Below are 25297 nucleotides of genomic sequence, written 5' to 3'. Positions count from 1 at the left end.
TTCAGTTCAGGGATCCAGAGGTTCAACTCTAGGGTTCAGTGACTTCAGCTCAGAGGGATTTAGCTCAAGACTTGAGGTGCATCAGTGCTGCCCAAGTGAGTGGACACAGGATCAGCAACTTCCAGGAAAGTCTAGCAGGGTCAGCAGGGTACCCCAAGATTCAGAAGATTTGACCCTGAAAGCCAGAGTTTCTCTTAGGGTTCCTGAGGTTTGGGCAGGACTGATAGGATAGGAGGGCAAAGGGGGAGGTCTTTGGAGACAAAGGTGTCAGCATGGACACCCCATGTGGCACCTGAAACTGTTTGGAGAAAAAGGCTCAGGAGTTGGGTGCATTAACATATTCTACAGAAAAGTCTTGAAGAACATTGTGGAGGAATTTATTTCAGAAAGGCACACAAAATGCCTTCAAGTCTCCAGTGGTTCAATTATCTGTGCCAATAATATGTTTATTTTCACTTGGCAAGGAAGGTACTTTGAAAAGGCAAAGGGCATCATCTCCTGTTGCTTCCTTGGCTCATTTGCACATGACTCCTGGTTGCAGCTTTTCACCTGCAGCTGTGGGGGGACTCAAAGTGCAACCTAGGGCTTCTCTTGGTCCATCCATTTGTGCTAACCAAAACAATCAAAATGGAAGTGGCCAAACCTCAGAGGGGTGGGTCTTTGGTAGCATCTGTTGCAAATTGATTGAATAGGTTTTCCCTGTGCTTGTTCAAGGAAGATTGTGTGTCTGACCTAAACTGCAATGAGTGTGTTTCCACAGCAGGCTGAATGTAAGAAACTGCTTTGTGCAAAGTCAGGCACTTGGTTCCTGTAGCTCAGTGTTGCCTACATTGATTGGCAGTGACTCTAACATTGGTAGAGCTAAAGCTTTGTATGGGGACAGTCCCAGGTTCAATCCCTGATACCTCCAGGTTGGGCTGGGGGGAAGGCCTCGTGTACAGAGCTTGTGCTCTACTACTGATCGATGCATTCTTCTCAAAATTAGGCTCCTGGCTAAACTATTGTCTGTCTGGATACACCTTGAACTGGCCAGTACCTGCATGTCTAAGAGAGATCATTGCCTCTCATCAAAACGTCAGGATTTGTGAAGAGGACCCACTTGATGTTCTCAGTCCACATGAGGGCGCTTTAAGACAAAGTCTTTGATTTGTCCATTGTTGAAAGAATACCTTTCACAAGCATTCATTGCTGTCTGAACCTTACCATTCCTGGCTACTGCAACTTCCTCAGTAAATACAGGTTGGGTCCTGCTGAAGCAGTGTTTTTTTTCCTGTATTACTAAAACGTTGAGACTGGGGAAATCCCATAAATAGAAGTGGGAGCCACTCTTTATCTCAGTTTTGGTGTGTAAATACTTTGAAACCGTATCACTGGTGTATTAAGTGTAACATTAAATGTAACATGGTGCAGGGGGAACCCTGTGCAGGGTTCACAGTACATGTTGCATGAATAATTTAACTGTAATTAATCATTGATGTTGCATTAATAATAATTAAGAAGCCTCCTGTGTTGCAGATGCTTACTCTGTGAGGCTTCCGAGGTATCCATCGATAAGATTTCTGGTGGGTTTGTGTCAGGAGAAAAACATCTTCCTGCACAATGCCCTATTCTTGCCCTGTATGCTCTCTCTCTCTCTCTCTCTCTCTCTCTCTCTCTCCCCCCCCCCTTAAAGATGTATGAGGGCTCCCCCCCACATACTTCTATTTTCCTGCTTTGATTTCAGGGGCAGAAGGCATTCTGCAAGTGTTGGAGATTTTAAAAAGAACTTGAGTTTCTGGTCTCTGGTTCATATCAGGTGCCACATGGTGGCGCCATGAAAGTAGAATTTGAAGCTCAGGAACTAAGTTATAGTATCTAGAGAAGAAGCAGCCAGGAAATGTTCTTTGATTTAGTATATGTTCTCTTATTGATTTCTGAATCTGTTGATTTTTAAAGTGCTTTACTTTTCAGGTGTGCCTTGCAGAACTCCCTTCTTTAATGTCCTGTTCCTCTTGTAGTGCAATGGCTTCTTAGCTGATATTTGAGGTAGTGATTGCGTCCTAAAGGCAAACTTCCTCTAAGTTATAAAATTCCTGATCAGGTGCTCACATCTTTCTGCAGGCATACAGTGCTGACGCTGCATGTATGCAATGAATTGAAGGGTACAGTGCATTAGACAGCACGTTATTCTCTCCACCAGTTGAATATTGAGGCTGCTACTTGACTGACTTCTACTTCTGTAAGGCCTGCGCATGATCCATGGGGCATTTGGTATTAAATTATTGCTACACTGAAATCGTTTCATTTTCATTTCAGTGTCTGGTCATTTTTTTCAGTAACCCAATGATCATTTATTCTTATGGCAACTGAAGTTGCTAAAAAGACTGTTTTAGCATACTGGGAATTATTTTTTTCCATTCCATCAATCAATAAGTGATATGTACAGTTAGCTGCTTTATTTTAAAATGACAGAATGGAATACAAAAAAGAGAAACCTATACCATGTTAGAGCTCTTGTCTCCTTTTTCTGAATCATGTTAGCATTTGATCCGGAGAAGAGTTACATGAAAAAAAAAAAACATTTTAAGCTACAGTATGTTGATGTATGCATGCATGGTTTGATTATAATGGATGTTTGAAGGTGTCCAGATGTAGGTGTGTATGTTGAAATGTGAAAGCTTTTGTAGTAGGATAGAACTGTTTCTGTCCTCCATGGCAGAACTAGTTGGGTAAGGTGATCTTTTCAGAGGCAGCATGCTCTCTTGTTTGCTTACTCAGTTAAAAACTGTGGAATAGCCACTGTTTCCATCTCCAAAGGGGAGGCAATGCAGAGAGGAACAGCACTAGAAGAATCCCCACTAAACTAGTGGTCCAGAAGTCAAGCATTTTCCAACTAATGTTAATGTCAGTGTAAGCTGCAGTGTAATGTACATACTAGTTATTCTGCTGTTTTCAGACTGTGCAAGCTACATGAAAGTAACCTTTCTGTATCATTGTAACACATGTGTAATAAGTATGTGGTTCTAGATCACAGAGGGATAGCCTAGCAGTTGTCTTCTGCTTCCCACACACTCCCTTTATTCCAAACATTGTGTACTGTAGATGGAGCAGCTGCGTGCAGTGCGTTAACTGCATAAATGACATAGCTTGAATGTACTGTATGTTGGTAGCATTTGAGTTCTACTTGATACACCAGCTATTCTGCAGTCGGGCAGCCCAATCCTGAGCTGCCCGCGGCACCCAGGTCCAGCGGCTCCATGGTGGGCTCATGCTGGATCCTGCGCCTCCCGCGCTATCACGGGAGGCTCCACTAGAGAAGGGGACATTCGTGACAACACTATGAGAGCAAATGCTAGAATATGGTTGAACAGGAGCCAGTATTGTGTCATGGGGAGAGACCCTTGCTCAGTGGAGAAGACTTTGCTTTTCTGTAGAAGGTGCCATTTTCCATCCCTGGAATCTGCAGGTAGGGCTGGGACCCTCCATGTCCCTGGAGAAGTGGACCGTGGTCTGATTTTGTAGATGGCAGCTTCACCTGTCACTCCCTATTGCGATTTTCTTCCATAAAATATCTCTGGTGGTTGCACAACCATAATCCACATGATACTAACAAAGACCTCTTGGGGTGGTTGTGGTGAGGAGAGTGAACGGTGATGGGGAAACAACATACCAAGCAGTTGCCCCAAGCTCTTTGGGGGAAGGGCAGAATAAAAATAGGAAAGAGAGAATAAGGAAAGAAAAGCCTTGTGCTATTTTGTCCCCAGGTCTGAAATTGACTAGAGAACGTACTTCTCATAACAATAGGCAAAAATGCATGTGGCTGGAAAGCACATTGACAGGAAAAGATCATCACAGCTTTTTCATTGCACAAAACAGTGCCCGCCAATGGCAATTTACATTCTTGTTCTTTCAGATCTCTTGATTGGGCCCTTTTGGAGACTTCCTACACTGTCTAACAAGAGAAATGGGCAGCCCAATCCTAACCTGAGCTGGAACAAGCAGGCCAGGTGGCCTGCGCTGTATCCAGTGCAGGCTTGAAGGTGGAGGGAGTACAACTTGGAGTAAGGGGCTTATGTCCCCTTAACCTGAGTAATGCCCCAGCCACCTCAATGGGTCTACTTAGATCTGCACCAGCAAAATCACTGGTGCAGATCTGAGCAGCCTGGTGTAACTCCAGGCTGCTCGGAAAGGAGGTTAGGATCCAGCCTAAGTGCCGGAGGCCAGTCCCACCCCCCTCCCAGCTCGAGTCTGCCCACCGGTCCACCCTCCGCACCCCGAAATACCCGTGTTCCCTTTGTTTGTTCCCTTATCCTGAGGAGATCTGGTACTGCTTCCCTGGCCCCATAAGGTACAGTGGTTGCCATTTTGTTGCTCCTGTATTCCTGGACACTAGGAAAGCTTAGGATTAGGCTGTAAATACCTACATGGTGGGGATCTATAGCATGTAGCCATGTATGTGGCAGGTATTGTGAGAATATCAGAATTGTTTTGCTAGCTCAGTGGCCAGACACATGCTTCTGGAAAGCTTGCACAAGCAGGGCTTGAATGTGACAGCCTACCCTTATTAATCTCCAGCATCTGATATTCAGAGGTATGCTTCATCTGTAGATGTGATTATTCTGGTGAAAAAGGAAGGAACCTGAGGTGTCTTAGGACTGCATCTTGCCCACTCTGTGGAATACCTGATGCGTACATTACTGTGCCCAGTTTGGTTTGTCCTGACCTTCTTGATAATCAGGTGTCCAGTGTTGCTTCAAGTGCATCACACGTATGTCCTTCGGGAATTTGGAACACTGTTTCACAACTGAGGTAGCAATCCTGGTCCTTGAAACCTTGGCCATCTGGATAGGTTCTTCATGATCTCTGTTCAACTACCCCATTCCCAAAGACTTGCAGACATTTCTATAAGATGTTCTGGCTTTCCTTTAGGGATCCTTTTGAAAGATGGAAATTTCGAAGCTGTAAACATACCCTGAGAATAAGAACATAAGAACAGCCCTACTGGATCAGGCCATAGTCCCATCTAGTCCAGCTTCCTGTATCTCACAGCAGCCCACCAAATGCCCCAGGGAGCACACCAGATAACAAGAGACCTGCATCCTGGTGCCCTCCCTTGCATCCGGCATTCTGACATAGCCCATTTCTAAAATCAGGAGGTTGCACATACACATCATGGCTTGTAACCCGTAATGGATTTTTCCTCCAGAAACTTGTCTAGTCCCCTTTCAAAGGCATCCAGGCCAGATGCCATCACCACATCCTGCGGCAAGGAGTTTCACAGACCGACCACATGTTGAGTAAAGAAATATTTTCTTTTGTCTGTTCTAACTCTCCCAACACTCAATTTTAGTGGATGTCCCCTGGTTCTGGTGTTTTGTGAGAGTGTAAAGAGCATCTCTCTATCCACTTTATCCTTCCCATGCATAATTTTGTATGTCTCAGTCATGTCCCCTCTCAGGTGCCTCTTTTCTAGGCTAAAGAGGCCCAAACGCTGTAGCCTTTCCTCATAAGGAAGGTGCCCCAGCCCCGTAATCATCTTAGTCGCTCTCTTTTGCACCGTTTCCATTTTCACTATATCCTTTTTGAGATGTGGCGACCAGAACTGGACACAACACTCCAGGTGTGGCCTTACCATAGATTTGTACAATGGCATTATAATATTAGCCGTTTTGTTCTCAATACCTTTTCTAATGATCCCAAGCATAGAATTGGCCTTCTTTACTGCTGCTGCACATTGGGTCGACACTTTCATCGACCTGTTCACCACCACCCCAAGATGCAAAGAACTCATTCAATTTCTCTGCCATCTCTAACTCTCCTTTTATTTCCCTCCCTCATCATCCAGAGGGCCAACTGCTTCTCTGGCGGGTTTCCTGCTTCTACCATATTTGCTTTTATTATTCCCCTTAATGCTGCTGGCCTCCCTATAATGTTCCTCATAGTCTCTCTTGGCCTCCTGTATCACCTTCTTACATTTCTTTTGCCACAGTTTATGTTCCCTTTTATTCTCCTCATTAGGGCAAGACTTCCATTTATGGAAGGAAGCTTCCTTGCCCTTTACGGCCTCTCTAACTTGCCTGGCGGGCACCCTCCTGGACTTAGTCGAGCCCTTCTTCCTTTGCGGTATACACTTCCACTGGGCCTCTGTTACGGTTAATTTGAGCAACCTCCATGCTCTGTGTAGAGACTGGACTCTTTTTACCTTCGCTTTCAACCTCCTTCTAACCAGCCTCCTCATTTGAGGGAAGTCTACTCGTCAGAAGTCAAGGGTTTTTGTGAGAGATTTGCCCGGTATTCTTCCCCCGACGTGCATGTCGAAACGGATCGCAGCATGATCACTGTTCCCCAACAGCTCAGTAACATTGACATCTCTAACCAGTTCCTGAGTACCGCACAATATTAAATCCAGAGTCACCTGTCCTCTGGTGGGCTCCATGACTAACTGCTCTAAGGCACAGTCATTTAACATGTCAAGGAATCCGGTCGCCTTTTCCTGAGCAGAACACAAATTGACCCAGTCGATATGAGGATAATTGAGGTCCCCCATGATTACAACCCTGTCCCTCCTTGTCACCTCCCTGATCTGTTTCCTCATTTCAAGGTCCCCTTCTGGTTTCTGGTCTGGAGGACGATAGTATGCCCCCAGTATTACATCACTCCTGAGGCCTGGTAATTTAACCCATAGAGATTCTATGGAGTCGGACCCACCTTCAATCTCTATTTTGCTGGATTTTATCCCTTGCTTGACATAAATGGCCACCCCACCTCCAACACGCCCCTCCTTGTCTCTCCTGTAGAGTTTGTAGCCCGGGATTGCTGTATCCCACTGATTCTCCGCGTTCCACCAGTTTTCCATTATGCCACTATGTCAATGTTTTCCCTTGTCACCAGGCATTCCAGTTCTCCCATCTTTGCTCGGAGACTCTGGGCATTTGCATAAAAGCATTTGTACATGGAATGCCCCAGGATGGGCTGCTTATTAGCTCCTTTATCCCTGAATAACCTCTGGGGGCTGGGGATAAGAATAGGCCCTCAGTTTGGCTGTACTTGTCGTAAGAGGCGACTAAACAGCCACCGGGTAGATGGGACTCGTCAGCCTGGGAAGGCAGCTCATCTGAGAGAAGGAAAACTCTGATCCCAAACCTCCACTGCCTTGTGGCTACATCCAGTTATGGAAAAGGCTTCAGGAGTCAACCTCGAGGCAAAATCCGGAACCGGAGTCCCTGAGGCAGTTCATGGCTGAACACAGTCACGCTCTGGCAACTCCTGCGATGCCGCTGGAACTAACCGTATTGGCCTCTGCCTTTCCGTTGGACCATTTCAGCGACGTGGAGGGGGGGATTTGCTGCATGGGTAAGAGCCTATCCTCCATACCTACTTTACCCAGGCTTCGCGCACTGGAGAGGACACTCTGTTCCAGAACCACCATTCAGAGCGTGACACCATAGTCTTCCGAGACTGAAGGATGTCAATTGTAATCCCTGAAACCTCTCATTGTGCCAAACCGTCTATCACATCCCATCACACTACCATTCCCAATTTCTTCTCCTACTCTGCCTTTACCTTGTTGTTCTCTAACCTCCCCATCCTTGTCCCATAGGAATGAGGAGTCCCGAACCGGTTGCCCCTCGGCTCCTGTTGGCCTTCCCCCAGGGATCAGTTTAAAAGCTGCTCTGCCACCTTTTTAATGTTATGAGCCAGCAGTCTGGTTCCATTCTGGTTCAAGTGAAGCCCATCCCTCTTGCACAGGCCCTGCTTGTCCCAAAATGTTCCCCAGTGCCTAACGAATCTAAACCCCTCCTCCCTACACCACTGTCTCATCCACGCATTGATACCCCTGATCTCCGCCTGCCTAGCTGGCCCTGCGTGTGGAACAGGTAGCACTTCAGAGAACGCTACCTTTGAGGTCCTGGCTTTCAGCTTCCTATATAATAGCCTAAATTTGGCCTCCAGGACCTTCTGGCTACACTTGCCCACGTTGTTGGTGCCGACATGCACCACAACCACTACCTCCTCCCCAGCACTATCTACCAGCCTGTCTAGACGAGAAGTGATGTCTGCAACCTTCGCATCAGGCAGACAAGTCGCCATGTGGTCCTCACATCCATTGCAAACCCCCCTCTCTATGTTTCTAATAATCGAATCCCCCACTACAAGAAGCCCCTGACCACCCTCCCGTCGAGGAGTATCCTGAGTGCGTTTGGATATGGTCCTGTCCCTGGAGAAGGGGTCCCCCCAGGGGATTGTTTCCCTCCTCTCCAGGATGACGTCTTCCAGCCCTGAGACTTCCCACCCAGGCAGCTGAGGAGCTGCACGCCTGAGGTTGGGACGAAGCCTGATCGTCCTCGGAAGTCTCCCCATGGTCCTTTTCTGCCTTCCTCTGCTTCTCCAGGTTGGCCACCAAGGCTTCAAGGGAGCGGTCGCATTCCCTGAGTCCCTGGAGCTCCTTGCACCGAGAACACACCCATGACTTATGCCCCAGGGGCATATAGTCATACATGTGGCACTCGATGCAAAACACTGGATAGCCCCCACCCTGCTGCTGGCTGTCTGATTGCATAGTTTGTTTGTTTGTTTGTTTAGGGGTACTTAAAAACCCTTCACTGATTTGCTGCCCTCTTCTCAAGAGAAGAGAAGGACATTGTCTGGGGCCCTGGCCTTCTTGCCCTGCTGCTGAACTCGCACTGAGGCTAAACTTGCGGTGCCTTACCTAAATTGCCCTGGCTGGCTGGGAATGGGAATGAACCTTCACAGATTCTCTACACTTGTGGTGGATGCACAGCTGGGGAAGCAAGAGAGTTCCCTTATCTGAATTACAGAGATTATGATAGGGAAAAGATTGAGTAAATGTTACTAGCCTACCTGGCCACACAACTTTCTGCTAGTTATTTGGGGCCCCAAAAAGGGGGTGGGTTCGAGAACTTTGTTGTGTGTAGAATTTTTCTGAAGTGTGGCTGCCTCTAACCCATAACTGCTGCCTTGGAGGCTTGGAGGAACCCTTACCTGGCTTTTTGAAAATTGTATGGGTCACCACAATTTGCTTGCACAGCATATTTGGCACTATAAACAAAAGCCACATCCTTGGAGCTTCCTAGCTTGGGTGAAATAAGTTAACAATACAAAAGGAGGGTCTCTACCTTACCTGTCCTCACCAACTCTATAGCCGTATTCAACCAAGGAGCCATTCTAATGGTGCATCCGGTCTCTTGAGCTAGTCACGATGCCCTCAGTAATGGCAAAAACGATAGAAAAACCCATTTAGGACTGGGGATAAGCCATCAAAGGCCATTAAGCCAGAAAGAAAGTTTCCTAGATGAGCCCATCCCATAAATATTCTATGGGAGAAAAATATATAAAAAGCGGGGTCACTAGACCCTTGTGTCTTTCATCCTTGGATTGTCTGTTTGTCTTGCTGTTGCAGTGTTTGTTTGTTTGGCCCGTCAGTGCTACATTAAGCTGCCTTCATTCTAGCTGCAGTCCAAAGAGCACCGTGCCAAGCCACACCCAGGATTGGTAACCTCTCACTCTCTTCTTTTTTCAACCTCTCCCCCCACTTCTCTTCCTGAGTGCAAATGAAACCACTGTGCTAGCATGGGCTGGCCAGCCATCTTTGGTGGACCACCTTGCAATGCGCCCTTACCCTTAGGAGACCTGCTCTGGCACTCTGACCTTGCTTCCCTCCCTCAAGTCAGCTTGGGCTACCACCTGGGCTTGCCTTCTTAAACCCACTTTAGAAACAGGAACATTGCTCAGCCTTGGTGCTCTTGCTCCATGACTCCTGCAGTGCATTGCAGCACATCCAGCAGAAACAAACTGGTCATCTTGGTTTTTGGCACAGCCTCGGTATTGACAGACAAACTCCCCTCTATCTTTCCTGGTTTGTTTTGTGGGCAGTCAAATGGACCCCATACTTAGTGCTGCTATCATTTTGTTTACTGCTGTGTGTGGGTGTTTGATTTTGATTCCTTTTCACTATTGTTGCTCACTTATCCCCTCAATACAAGTCTGGGGCTACTTTCACCCTCACCTCTCTCATCTTTTCCTGCTGTGCCATCGGCCACTACAACAGGGTCCCAGCACTTGCGATAGTTTTTCCGTGTGTGCACATGTTAAAATATATTTAAAAGCATGCCCATTAACACATCACCCTGCTAATATATAGTTTGAAAGAGTTGTGGGATGCGATGTAATCACAACTCAACTGCATTTTACAACTCTAGCTGCAAAGACTGACATGATCTGGGCCTTCTGTAAAACTGGAGCTGCACTGCACTGCCTTGATCAGTGTGCAAAACAGTCTGAGGTCGGTACACCCCTCCAGGCCCATTGATTGACCTCTGATTTAGTGAGCAGCTTCCTTCTTAATTGATCCTTATAGTAGTCCTCGGATGAACCATGTGTCACACAAATCTGTTGTCCCCTTCTTCCTTTTCTGAAAATGAGACATCACACACACACACACACACACACACACACACACACACACACACACACACACACACACACACAGAGTTTCTTTATATTTAAAGCAGTGTTTTTCAGACTTTCTACCTCTCCATGCTGACAGGGACCCAGCTCTTGCAAAGGATTCTGGGAAAGTTTGCAAACATGTTTGCAGAGAATGCTCTTTGGAACTAGTATGCACACATCCTACAACATCCTTTGCTTGCAGTACGTTCTGTGGTTTTTCCTGCATGGAGGTGCCTTGTGTAGAAATCTGAATATATGTGCAGTGACCCTAACTGTGAAACTGGCTGTGTCATCTTAATTCTTACCAGGTTATTTTATTTTTTAATTTTTTTCTTTGCTAACTGAAAACAATTTGCAATAAATGTAAAAAAGCTCAGGCACTTCAGTATCTTCCAAGAAACGTGTAATACAAATATTTTTTATACTGCCGTATCTAACTAGGGTAGATACAGCTATTCAAGCTGCTGGAGCAAATTTCCGAGGATTTGGCGTCTGCTGGGTTCTTCTTTGTTGATTAACAAGTTCATCTCATGTTACTGTGATGCGTTGCCATCTCTCTCATGGCTTGGTTGAAAGCTCTTCCAAAACAGAATGCAGAGGGGTCTGGAATCCTCCCGTTTTTCTCACTCCTTCCCTCCTACTGTTTGGATGTTATGTCTGAACAACCTCAGAACATGGCTAACAAAACAGCCTCCTGTTTCTGTGGTACTTATGTTGGAAGATGGAGTACTGCTGGCCCCATCTTGTTTTCTTGTTGGATCTGTTGTTGGAGCTGTTGCTCTCTCTCTTTTTCATGTTGATCAGAATCCCGTATTTTAAAATTCAGTGAGCACAATAAAATGTCCATAAGCAAATAGATTAGTAACGAAACAAATAACCGGGCCCATTAACTGCCAGCCCAAAGAAAGAGGTGAATTATGGTTTGTGAAGCTTTGACATGTTTGACATGATATCCAAACCATTTTACAATTTATCCCCAGACTTGAATTGGAAACTATGATTTGACGAAGGTTTGTAAACCATGGTTTATGATAATTCTGTCTTGCAATGATGGTGTAGTGGTTCGGGTGTTGAACTTAGACCTGGAAGATCCAGGTTCAAATCCCCGCTTAGCCATGATGTTCCTGGGTGACTTTAGGCCAGTCACTGTCTCTCATCTACATCACAGAGCTGTTGTGAGGACAAAAGGAGGGAGGAACTATGTACACCATCCTGAGCTCCTTGGAGGAAGGGCAGTACAAAAATGTGAAAATAAATAAATGATGTCCAGATTGGCAAACCACAATTATGACAGTTGCTCAGCTTTGAAGGCCACGCTGTATGGGTGGCATAACTGAAACTACTGAAAGGCAAAAAGCAAAAATGTGACCTCCTCAGTTCTCTAATTCTTCCACAGCTGAGCTTTTCTCCCTCAGCCTGGCTCATGCTGGTGATTGACTCTAGAGTGGAACACTTGGAGTGGTTCACAGCATAAAATTAAAATGAAATAATTTAAAAATCATTCACACACATTTGCTCATAAACAGAAGTACAGGTTGAGACTAATTATTAGTGTGGGTTCTGTTCCAAGCAAAAACAATGAGCTATAACAAATCAATTTAAAAAACAAAGTTTCTTTGCTCCAGTGATTGAAAAACAGCTTTGCTGACCTTTTGACTCTAAGATAAGAGTCATTAAGAAGACAGTCCATCAGCACTTCACTCAGCCCCTTCCTTCACCAATGCAAAATGATCACTTTTCTTTCTCTTGCTGGGGGAAGGGAGGGGTCTGCAGGAGAGAGAAGGTTTGAAGGATTGTTAGACTGCTGCCCTCTCTCTCTCTCTCTCATTAAGGAGACTGTTGTTAAAGGACTTTTCAGTTTTTTAAACTGATTTTAAAGGGATGCATTTTTCCCCTTCTCAAATCCGTTTTAGTCAAATCCATGTATAAAAAATCTGTGTATAAATAGGCTGGACCTGTATACACTAATATCAAGAATTGGAAAACTCTCCAATGGAAAACCAAATGTAGTTCTGCTTCCCTTGACAGCTCCACTCTCTCCACCTTCAGTCAGTGTGCAAACCCCACCCGCACACTCGCATGTGGGCAAAGTGGACAAACACCATCTGGCTCCTGTGGGTTGGATACCGCATCTGTCTACCCTAATGACATTCTTAGCAACTCTCCAGCCAGCAAGTGGCTATATTTTGGATCTGACCTCAGCAAGTTGCCTTGGTTATCCCCAAGTGGCGATTTAGCTAAGTCTTGTCCAGGCTGTTTGGAGCTATTCAGACTTCCACAACTGCTTCTGCTCAGTATCATTCAACTGTGGCCAGACACAGGAATGAGGGTCTTTGACAGTCTTTGGGTGAGCCTATGTTCAAGAGAGACTGAAGTTGCATTTCAGAAATGAATTACTTACCAACTGGCTCTCTGAGTAGATAGCAGTATACCAGAACTGAAGAAAATCTTCTGAAGGAGAAAGGTGTAAGGCAGTGGCCACGTTCAACAGCTGGTCAGGCGTGGAGAAGCAAACAATGCCTTTTTATGTCAGTGTGGCTCCTCCAGGCGTGAGAGGTGTGCTCCATGTACCTGCTTTGGGCATGGTATCTTTCAGCTGAGTAAATGGTTGCAGGCAGGCACTTTGTACACACCTAACCATTTTGCTACTGTGGCATTGCAGTAGCAGAGGGAGATTTTAATTCAACTGCCAGCCACTGTACCAACAGTTGTTTAAAACCAAGGGCCGATTGGCTGTGTTGGAAAACAATCTTCAATTTAATTAAAAAAATTTAAAAATATGCTTTAAATATTTATTTGTCCCTTTTTAATACATTTCATGTAACATTAAATTCCTTATAAAATTAAATATTTATCCCCCCCATCTCCCCCATGTTACTTCCCCCATGTTATTCTTAGGAAGGTTTCGTTAACATCTTGCAAGGATGGGTCCTTTCCAGTGTAGCTTCTGTTGGAGAAGCAGTTATTGTTAAGGATAGGATTTTTATAGAAGAGCAGAGCCTTTCCTGATTTTCAAAATGGCACTGTGGTCTGCTCTGCTGTGATGTCAGCATTCCCTCTGCCAGTTTTTTTTCCCCTTCAAAATTGCTTGCCATTGGCTTTTAAATATAGAAGTTTGATATTCAGCATCTGACTGCCTTATTTCAGTTCCTTCCAAGCCATTCACAGTGCATCTTTTGTGGGAGTTGCACTTTCCCAGCAACCACAAACTTCTTTGAAGACTTAGGGCTTGATCCTATCCATTTTTCCCATGCCAACACAGTCATAACACAGACCAGAGATAAGGGAGCATTTGTTCCCTTTCATGATTGGCTGCCATGATTGTTCCCTCACCATAGGATGCAGTGCGCACCCTATTGGCATGGCTGCATTAGGGCTGGAAAGTTGGTCCTAAGGTGTTTTGAAATTCTTTAAAGTATCAAAATTATTTATAGTGAACTCATCCTCTAACAGCACAATCCTGTGCATGTCTACTTAGAGGTAAGTTGTGTTCAATGGGGTTTACTCCCAAGGAAGCATGTATAGGACTGAAGCCCAAGGATATTTTTTAAAAAATTTATTTGATTGCTTCTGCTGATATCCCGTGGTGAGAATCCATGGTTTTTGAAATCTGGGTATGGGAATGGAAAAGCCAGGAAAATGTCTTGCTAACTTGGTGCAATTGCAAAGTTATTACTTTGGGAATCTTCAAACAAGAGGTAGATCTATTCATGTCTGTCTGTCTGTCTGTCTGTCTGTCTGTCTGTCTGTCTGTCTGTCTGTCTTTGTACAGTAGTATCTGTTCATCTTAACAATTCCATGATTGTTCTTCTGCAGATGTTGGAAGGCGTAAATAACCCCTGCAGATTGAGCATAAGAACATAAGAACAGCCCCACTGGATCAGGCCATAGGCCCATCTAGTCCAGCTTCCTGTATCTCACAGTGGCCCACCAAATGCCCCAGGGAGCACACCAGGTAACAAGAGACCTCATCCTGGTGCTCTCCCCTACATCTGGCATTCTGACTTAACCCATTCCTAAAATCAGGAGGTTGCGCATACACATCATCGCTTGTACCCCATAATGGATTTTTCCTCCAGAAACTCGTCCAATCCCCTTTTAAAGGCGTCTAGGCTAGATGCCAGCACCACATCCTGTGGCAAGGAGTTCCACAGACCGACCACGCGCTGAGTAAAGAAATATTTTCTTTTGTCTGTCCTAACCCGCCCAACACTCAATTTTAGTGGATGTCCCCTGGTTCTGGTATTATGTGAGAGTGTAAAGAGCATCTCCCTATCCACTCTGTCCATCCCCTGCATAATTTTGTATGTCTCAATCATGTCCCCCCTCAAGCGTCGCTTTTCTAGGCTGAAGAGGCCCAAACGCCGTAGCCTTTCCTCATAAGGAAGGTGCCCCAGCCCCGTAATCATCTTAGTCGCTCTCTTTTGCACCTTTTCCATTTCCACTATGTCTTTTTTGAGATGCGGCGACCAGAACTGGACACAATACTCCAGGTGTGGCCTTACCATAGATTTGTACAATGGCATTATAATACTAACCGTTTTGTTCTCAATACCCTTCCTAATGATCCCAAGCATAGAATTGGCCTTCTTCACTGCCACCGCACATTGGGTCGACACTTTCATCGACCTGTCCACCACCACCCCAAGATCTCTCTCCTGATCTGTCACAGACAGCTCAGAACCCATCAGCCTATATCTAAAGTTTTGATTTTTTGCCCCAATGTGCATGACTTTACACTTACTGACATTGAAGCGCATCTGCCATTTTGCTGCCCATTCTGCCAGTCTGGAGAGATCCTTCTGGAGCTCCTCACAATCACTTCTGGTCTTTACCACTCGGAAAAGTTTGGTGTCATCTGCAAACTTAGCCACTTCACTGCTCAACCCTGTCTCCAGGTCATTTATGAAGAGGTTGAAAAGCACCGGTCCCAGGACAGATCCTTGGGGCACACCGCTTTTCACCTCTCTCCATTGTGAAAATTGCCCATTGACACCCACTCTCTGCTTCCTGGCCTCCAACCAGTTCTCAATCCACGAGAGGACCAGTCCTCTAATTCCCTGACTGTGGAGTTTTTTCAGTAGCCTTTGGTGAGGGACCGTGTCAAACGCCTTCTGAAAGTCCAGATATATAATGTCCACGGGTTCTCCCGCATCCACATGCCTGTTGACCTTTTCAAAGAATTCTATAAGGTTTGTGAGGCAAGACTTACCCTTACAGAAGCCATGCTGACTCTCCCTCAGCAAGGCCTGTTCGTCTATGTGTTTTGAGATCCTATCTTTGATGAGGCATTCCACCATCTTACCCGGTATAGATGTTAGGCTGACCGGCCTATAGTTTCCCGGGTCCCCCCTCTTTCCCTTTTTAAAAATAGGCGTGACATTTGCTATCCTCCAATCTTCTGGTACCGTGGCCGTTTTGAGGGACAAGTTGCATACCTTAGTCAAGAGATCTGCAACTTCATTCTTCAATTCCTTAATAACCCTTGGGTGTATGCCATCAGGGCCCGGTGACTTATTGATCTTTAATTTATCAATGAGGTCTGAAACATCTTCTCTTTTAACCTCTATCTGACTTAACTCCTCGGTTAGGAGGGGCCGTTCGGGCAGCGGTATCTGCCCGAGGTCTTCTGCCGTGAAGACAGATGCAAAGAACTCATTTAATTTCTCTGCCATCTCTAAGTCTCCTTTTATCTCCCCTTTCCCTCCCTCACCATCCAGAGGGCCAACCGCTTCTCTGGCGGGTTTCCTGCTTCTAACATATTTGAAGAAGCTTTTATTATTCCCCTTAATGTTGCTGGCCATGCGTTCCTCATAGTCTCGCTTGGCCTCCCCTATCACCTTCTTACATTTCTTTTGCCACAGTTTATGTTCCTTTTTATTCTCTTCATTAGGGCAAGACTTCCATTTACGGAAGGAAGCTTCCTTGCCCTTCACAGCCTCTCTAACTTGGCTGGTTAGCCATGTGGGCACCCTCCTGGATTTAGTGGAACCCTTCTTTCTTTGCGGTATACACCTCTGCTGGGCCTCTATTACTGTTGTTTTAAGCAGCCTCCATGCACTCTGGAGAGACTGGACTCTTTTTACCCTCCCTTTCAACCTCCTTCTAACCAGCCTCCTCATTTGAGGGAAGTCCGCCCGTCGGAAGTCAAGGGTTTTTGTTAGAGATTTGCCTGGTATTCTTCCCCCAACGTGCACGTCAAAACGGATCGCAGCATGATCACTGTTCCCCAATGGCTCAGTAACATTTACATCTCTAACCAGGTCCTGCGTACCGCACAAAATTAAATCCAGAGTCACCTGTCCTCTGGTGGGCTCCGTGACTAGCTGATCTAAGCCACAGTCATTTAGAACGTCAAGAAATCCGGTTTCCTTATCGTGACCAGAACACAAATTGACCCAGTCAATATGAGGATAATTGAAGTCCCCCATGATTACAACCCTGTCCTTCCTTGTCACCTCCCTGATCTGTTTCCTCATTTCAAGGTCCCCATCAGATTTCTGGTCTGGAGGACGATAGCACACCCCCAGTATTACATCGCTGCTCAAGCCTGGTAATTTAACCCACAGAGATTCTACGGTGGAGTCGGACCCACCTTCAATCTCTACTTTGCTGGATTCTATCCCTTCCTTAACATAAAGGGCCACCCCACCTCCAACACGCCCCTGCCTGTCCCTCCTGTAGAGTTTATAGCCTGGGATTGCGGTATCCCACTGATTCTCCGCATTCCACCAGGTTTCCGTTATGCCCACTATGTCAATATTTTCCCTTGTCACCAGACATTCCAGTTCTCCCACCTTTGCTCGTAGACTTCGGGCATTCGCATAAAAGCATTTATACACGGAATGCCCCAGGACGGGCTGCTTATTCGCTCCTTTGTCCCCGCATCCTCTCATTGTGCCAAACTGTCTATCACATCCCATCTCCCTACCTTTCCCAATTTCTTCTCCTACCCTGCCTTTGTCTTGTTGTTCTCTAACCTCCCCATCCTCATCCCATAGGGATGAGGAGTCCCGAACCGGATGCCCCTCGGCTCCTGTCGGCCTTCCCCCAGGGATCAGTTTAAAAGCTGCTCTGCCACCTTTTTAATGTTATGCGCCAGCAGTCTGGTTCCGTTCTGGTTCAAATGGAGCCCGTCCCTCTTGTACAGGCCCCGCTTGTCCCAAAATGTTCCCCAGTGCCTAACGAATCTAAACCCCTCCTCCCTACACCACCGTCTCATCCACGCATTGAGACCCCTGATCTCCGCCTGCCTAGCTGGCCCTGCGCGTGGAACAGGTAGCACTTCAGAGAACGCTACCTTTGAGGTCCTGGCTTTCAGCTTCCTGCCTAAAAGCCTAAATTTGGCCTCCAGGACCTCCCAGCTACACTTGCCCACGTCGTGGTGATGGGGGGGGGGACTTGTATAGTCCTGTGTTAGTTATGGCTGGCTGGTTTGGTTGTAAGAGGGAGCGTGCGCTAAGGAACTATTTAAGCATCCATAGGTGGTTGCTGGTGATGGTGGTAGGTTATCTCCATATAGCACTCAACATAACATTCCCTTGCCTTCAAGAGTTGGTTTTCCTTGGCAGACATGAAAGGCCCCTCGGAAAGTGCTGTGAGGCAAAGTCTGTACTCCCCACAGCGGCCATGCTTTTTCCAGGTGATTGAAGGAGGCAACAATTATTCAGATGATAGCTGGGGGCACACTGCTCAGTTTTGTCCTTCACCTGACACTGTACATCTAATCAGAACTGTAGAGGGAGGAATAATTCAAATCATGAAAGTGCACGGACAGGGCATGCTGGAAGGCAATAAGCTTGCAGAAATGTATCTGTGGATACTGTCCTACAGAATGGGCAGGTGTGGGCTGGTAAGTCTAAGCATTTGATGGCTAAATGCCTTATTCTTTCCTCCATTAGCAATTTATCCTTCCCCTCCCAAAAGTTGGTCTCTCCACTAAACGATAACATCCCACCTATCCCCTCCCTGCTTTCATTTGCCCTTTTCTTGTTCTCTAGAAACTGCTTTTCTGTCTCCATGGTCTGTATGTTCCCTCCTCACCTCCATATCCACTTGTAAGAGCACAGAGCCCTTTTTGAAGCATTTAAAGCATTTGAAGCACAAGTGACCACAAGGGGCGATAAGAGAAAAAGTCTCAGTAGCAATCATGTCTTCAGATTGACATTGCACTTAACAGACGATCTCTTCTTAGCCTTGAGGCAGTGTTTGTGTTTGGGAGGTAGAGTACTAAGGTGTGAATGACTCTGCTGTTTCTGGGAAAAGTGGCACAGTAAATAGCTCTTATAGCAAGTCCCAGGCTTCTTTGCAAAGTGACTTCTGTTTCTGGATGGGTCTACAGCAGTGGTCCTCAAACTGGTGGGTCATGCCCCACCAGCCTGAGAACCATTGCCTCTTTCCTTTTAAAGAGCAGGGGCAGGGGGGAAGCAGCAACACAATCCCCAGGATTACATTGCTGCGGGGGGGGGGGGGGGGGCTTAAAAAAATTTACCTTACCTACTGCCGGGATCCAGGGGTGTGGGAAGCCCCACGGAGTCCTCTGCAGGGCTTCCCCCAGCTGCAGAAAGTGAAAGTAGCGATAGTGACCCACTTCCGGTTTCATGATCACTACCCAGAAGTGGGTCAAGATAGCTACTTTCGCTTTCTAAAAGCCACAGGGAGCCCTGCAGGTGACTCCGCAGGACTCCCTGCACCCCCCAGACCGTAGCAGCAGATAAAGAAATTTTTTTAAAAGCCTCCACCTTCCCCGCAGCGGTGCAAGCTGGGGATCACATCACTGCCATTTCCCCTACCCCCGCAAAAACGTATCTCGGGAGTTTTACTTCTTACTTCTGAGAAGTTTGAGTACCACTGGTCTACAGAATTGCCACTTACACTATTTATGCCAGTACTCACTGGTGAAAGAGGCCAAACCCCCTCAACCACCCTTTATCCCAAAGACATCTCCCAAACCATTCTAGGCAGAAATCTTCCAAACCATTCTTATCTGTTACATTATGGCCTTGTAATGCCCCTGAGTTCTGAAGCTGTGCTCTTCTTCAGAATCAAAAGGATGGCAGCTGCACACGAGCATCTGTACTTGGAATCCACCTTCTCTGTGCCTCTGGCTTCCAGGAGCCAGACAGAGTGGGTCAAGATCCAGGTTCTGCAAGCAGTTTTGAAGAGTCTTGTGAAGATCAGGTGTGGAGTATGCAATAGCTTCAAACAGTTATAGTTGGGTACAATACCCCCGTTATGGCAAGGCAGCTTTGAATTTCACCTTTGAACCTCTGAATGTTAGCACCAAGGCTGTAATCCTAATCATATTTACCTGAGAAGAAGCCCCATTGAACTGAATGGATCTTACTTCTGAGTAGATATTTACAGGATTGGGCTCCAAGTGTTCTACAATACAGTGATGGAGATGAGTGTCTGTGTAAGAAAAGGGGTGCTGGTGAGGCTGAATTGTTGATGGATATTGGTGATGAATTCATTAGAGCGTCTCTCTTCAAAAACTTTTTCCAAAAGCTCCAGGACTTCTTTGAATGCCTACCCTGGGAACGAGGTGTTGCTTTTTATTAAAACGATGCTGGGCATAAGGAGTTCTGCTCCAGCAGAGACCTAACCAACAACTGTAGCTCCAAGATTCTTGCCAACCTATTTGCGGTTGGACCATCCATCACTGGTGGGATCTTCAGAAAGATGGTTTGTGTAAGAAACAATTCCTTGAGGATGTGAGCAAGAGAATGAATGATGCCACACATATTAAAGATGAAGGGGGGCTTCTTGGAACTGGAGTTTTCTTGGTGCCTCAGGACTGTGCATGGTATGCCAACTGTAGAAATTGCCATGTAAAGCACTTGGGAGCTTCACAACTGTAAGAATATCTATAGCATGGACATTCAAGCCCTCTATGACACCAAAAGCAGTCTCGTGAATCTTTTCCTGGCATAGCCATATTGTTTCCTTCTGGACCTTTTCACTCTACTAAAGTTGAAAAACAGAGATGTGGAAAACGGTGCCTGACATTAGGTGGAAAATTGTGCTTGCCAGATGTGTCTAGTCCAGCAGTTCTCAAACTCTCAGGGAGAGTTTGAGCCGCAGTAAGTGTGTGTGGGGGTGGTGGGAAGGCAGTGATGTGATCCACTGGATCACGCCTCTTTGGAGCGGCACAGGGGCTTGCTACCACTTACCAGAGCCTGCAGCAGCCTCCCGGGGGTGCAAGGAGCCCTGCGCCAGCCTCCACAGGGCTCCCCACGCTGCAGAGACCCTCAAAATTGTGATTGCCATTTTGACGGTTTCCGCAGCATGGGGAGCCCTGCAGAGGCTAGCGCAAGGGTTCTCTGCACCTCCGGGAGGCTGCTGCAGGCTCTGGGAAATGACAGCAAACCCCTGTGCCCCCCTAAAGCGGCGCAATCCAGCTAATCGCATTGCTGCCTTCTCCCCTCCCCACCCCTTAAGGGGGCAGAGACCACGACTCTCTGGCTGGGGTGTTGCAATGCCCCAGTTTGAGAACCACTGGTCTAGTCTGTATTTTATGTCGTAGGATCAGAGTGACATTTTTTGGCTTGGCAACCTATATGTACTGGAGGCGCCAAATGTTTAGTACATGAGTGGCATTTATTGATGATCAGATACTACTTTCCTCAAATGGCCTCTCCTGAATAAATGACTTCCACACAGAGGGTGCCTCATCCCTTGCTTGCCATTGTCAAGCCCTGAAGCTTCGCTGGTGAAATTAACAAGTAGAGTTCTTTATTGATAAAATAAATTGATTATTTCAGTGGCTTTTGAAGCACCCCAAGGAATGCAGTTGACACATACAAAAAATACCATTCTCCTCTTGGTTTCAATTATTGTGGTTTATCGCTTTTTAGCTAGCTATATGGTTTTGTCAGAAATTAATATACTTTTGATCCACAGATAATACAGAGATGCAAAGTATTAGTGGTTAAAGAGAAAAAGCAGTTGTTAAAGGGAAAAAAGACTTGTGCGTTAAGAACCATAAGTAACTGTGCATTTCACATCCACCTAACTCCATGTGTTTACAGATAATTTTTAATTCTGGTTGTGACCCTGTGGTAATGGTCTGAAGGAACATGATGTGGCTACCCTGCTGAAGCTTACCGGGTCTAGCTACTGCCTAGGCGGGAAACACTTGGAAACCAAACACATGTTGCCTTGAGAAAGGCAGGAAAGGAATAATGCACCACTGTTTCTCATAGTTTAGGGACATATATGTTGGATTGCGCTGGGCAGTCCTGCAATATCTCTTTGATGTGTACGCACAGTAGATTTAGGGGCATACATTTCCCTTCTACATTTTGTTAGGGCTGTGCAGACACGACTCCCTGCTTTCTGTCACCCCATAAGTGGGTGGTATAAGGTGGGGGATTGTTTAGTGAAAATTTTAGGGGTGGATCAGAGTCAAATTCTGGAAGTTAGTGGTGAAGCCCCCAGCAGTGAGGTGCTCATCCTGGTAGCTGTTGTTTGTTTGCCCAGAATGCCCTTCTGAGCAACACAATGTCTTCACCTCCTTTTGTTCTGAGCGACAATCTAAACCCCCAAAAGTGGCAGTTGCTAATGTCCTTTGAGAGCAGTGTTGAGGGTGCAAACAGGCAGGATGGGCGAGGAAATGTGAAAGAGGATGGGTCCTTTAGTCATGGAACCACTTGAAATTTATCCCAAAGCGTTGACTTCCAAATGTTTGGTCCACCTCTGCTTTTTCTGTTTACTGTCAGAAACAATAGTTTTAGAGGTCTAAAGCACAGTTGTAACACAAGGTTGTGAGGCAGCTCTTGGAGATGGAAGGGGGAGTGTAAGGGAGACAAATGAGACATAAGTTTTCCTGTGTGTATTATTTGTATTCTTTTGTGGTCATGGATAGCTCTTTTTAATGTGACCAGTTCAGATGTTGATGTGAATAGAAACATTATTTCTTTAACGTACAAGATTGTTTGCAGTGGACGAAGCAAATGGCTCTATAGAAGCCAGTATGGCACGGAAACTGTGGAGATTTTTTTTTTTCTTTCTTTTTTTAATATTCTGTTTGCAGTAACGGTGAACAGAGCATCTAAAATAACCACTTTCACATTGCAACAAACACATCATCATTTGCTTAAAAAGAGTTATAATTACAGTTGACGAAGCATGGCCACCATAAAAATGCATTAGTTTAGCTTGACACATTAATTACCTGTTTTTGCAGATGTTTTTATATATTGTTGTGTGAACAGTTTACAAAATAATTACAGGAAAGTCATATGGAAAACAAGCTAAGGGGGTGGTTTCTCGCCTAAATATTTTCATTCATGTGAATTTGTGCGAGGCACAGCTGCTATATAGCAAATGGGGAGAGAGAGAGAGAAAGAGAGAGAGAGAGGAGGAATCTCGAAGGGTTTTTTATTTGAAGGTCTCTGTCATCAGCATTATCACACTTTTTATATCTTTCTTCAGAGAAGGGTAGTTTTTTAAACATTTAAACGCCATTGCTGATTTTTTAATCTGACTGATTTTAGGCAAAAAGCTTTGATCTCTATCAAATGAAACACAAATATCTGCTGGTATCTAGGAAAACACCTAAATAGAAAATGAACATTTTGTTTGAAGTGGTGTGACCTTGTATGATCTACTGCAAAGAATAATTAAGAGTTCTAATGCAGTTAACATTGGTATTCCTAATTTAAGCAAAACAAAACAAAACCTCAAAAGCACAAAATTCTCAAGGTCGGGTTTCGAAATAATGCAGGGTGGCATATACCCTGTTGAAGATCTCAGAGGTATTGTTGGAAATATGCATTTTAGAATGTGGGGATCATTAACCATTTCTTTGTTGATGGCATTTTTATTTATGTAGTGATGGAATCAGATGCATTTTTTTGGAGATGAGTCATCCAAACCTAAACTGCGCTGGCGCAGTGGGGCCGCATGGCCTATGCTGCATCGAGTGCAACTCAGGAGGTGGCTGGTGGTCTCCTTGGGGTAAGAAGATAGGGGCTCAGTCTTATCCAGCTTTCCAGAACTGATGCAGCCACAATGCATCCCTGATGTAATGAACAAACATTCCCTTACCTTGAGGATGCCTTGGTGACTGCCCCCCCCCACTGCAGAATGCAGCACATACCCTGTTGGCATGGCAGCACCGGCACTCAAAAGTTGGATACGTTTGGGCCCTTAGTTCCCCTTACCCTGAGTAAAGTTCCAGATGTCCCTATGGGGCTTCTCAGACCCGTGCCAGCTATTTAGCTGACACAAATCAGGAAAGTCTGGTGTAACGCTGGGTGGGTTGGGAGTGGGGTTTTGCATAAAGCGGAGGCCTACTCTGTCAACCCCACCCTCTCCTGGGCCCAAACCGCCCTGTTCCACCCTCCCCCACCCAAAACACCCCCTCCCACTTCCAAAACACCCTCCCACCATCTGCTACCCACCTCCCAATGCCACCCAGCGCAACCTTATCTATGCCGTCCACTTCTGCTCCCAGTCCGCCCTGTTCCACCCTCCCCCACCCAAAACACTTCATCTTGCTTCATCTTGACATTTTTCAAACTTTTAAAATTTACAGCCTTACAAAGCTAAGAGGACTGTAGAGTGTTATCGTACATGGACTCATGCGTAAGCCTCATTGACTTTTAACTGGTTGTACTTCAAAGGAAATTGTGACCTACTGTTGTGTTTGGCTATCACTGGTAGGCATTTAAGAATGCAGAGATTCACAAACATTGAGAAATGCTTTACCATTGTGAGAGAATGGCACTAGCATCAAAATGGATGGATCATTCTGTTTTGATTGATGATGGGTATGAATGACTTAAACCAAAGATCTTTAAACTGTCAGGTATTTTTTTTACAGTCTTCTCTGCTGATGAACTGCTGAGCATCTACCATGGAACCATTGCACCTTGCGTAGGATTCTGGAATGTCTTTAGTTCATTGGAGCATGTTCAGTTCATTTAGGGCCTTGCCACCATCTCTGTGTCTTAGAAAGCATCCCGTATTTCCTGACAATTGCACATTGGAAAATAATATTGATAGTGGATGAGCAGACTCAGGGAAGCACTCAGGAAGGGGCTTTAACTCAGTGGTAGAGCACATGCTTTGCGTGATGAATATCCTAGGATCAATCCCTGGCGTGTAGGATAGAAAAAATATTTCTCTATGAAACCCTGGAAAACTACTGTCAGACAGTGTCAACAGTACTGAGCTGATTGGGCCAATGATCTGACTCAATAGAAGGAAGCTTCATAGGTACAGGAAGCGAAGAAAAAAAGTCAAATTTTGCAACAGTGTCTGGCTTATAAAAATATTCTCCTATGCTATACAGGAGAGTCAAGTCCAACGCGTCGTGAAGCAGTGAAGAGGAAGACATCAGAATATTTGATGCGAGCAGAAAAGATATCCAGCCTCTATTGTAAACCCCCATCAGAAGATGGATCAATTTCTGGGGTAGGTTTTATTTCCATAATAATGTAAACTTTCTGGGGTTGGCTTTGTGTGTGTGTGTGTGTGTGAGAGAGAGAGAATGAATGCCTGTGTGTACCCTTTGCAGCTGCTTACATCTCCTCATGGCTTACAGAAGCATGGTGCATCATGCCATAGACTTGGAATTCAGGCCGAAGACTTCCTTTAACAAATCTTGACTTTGCCCTTCCCCAGCAAAAAAATAATTCCCTGAGGTCCTTCCTGTTCTTTACTGAGATGTCTTTTGCTGCAGTCACACAAAACTGTGTGTGATTGTCCATGACCGCTCTCATGTAGGAGACATTAAAAGTTCCAAACTTCCTGTCTGTCTACATTTGTATCACGGAAGGACAAAAAAGGGCAAATGAGTCTTTCATTTTCTTTGAACAACCCTAAGAATGGTTGAAGGCAG

General features: G+C 45.7%; 1 protein-coding gene across 2 annotated transcripts in view; it reads left to right on the top strand.

Annotated features, from left to right (window-relative positions):
* RPS6KC1 (ribosomal protein S6 kinase C1) overlaps positions 1 to 25297 on the top strand; it is a 144322-nt gene that overhangs the window by 62654 nt on the left and 56371 nt on the right. For both annotated transcript variants that reach the window (XM_066619078.1, XM_066619068.1), the window contains exon 8: positions 24749 to 24870. In XM_066619078.1, coding sequence (XP_066475175.1) covers positions 24749 to 24870 — 122 coding nt within the window. The remainder of the gene's footprint in view (positions 1 to 24748; positions 24871 to 25297) is intronic.

This window comes from Tiliqua scincoides, chromosome 1 (genome assembly GCF_035046505.1).
Source record: "Tiliqua scincoides isolate rTilSci1 chromosome 1, rTilSci1.hap2, whole genome shotgun sequence".
Lineage (NCBI taxonomy): Eukaryota > Metazoa > Chordata > Lepidosauria > Squamata > Scincidae > Tiliqua > Tiliqua scincoides.
Note: the sequence above shows the minus strand (reverse complement) of the source record. Positions and strands in the feature narration are given on the sequence as shown.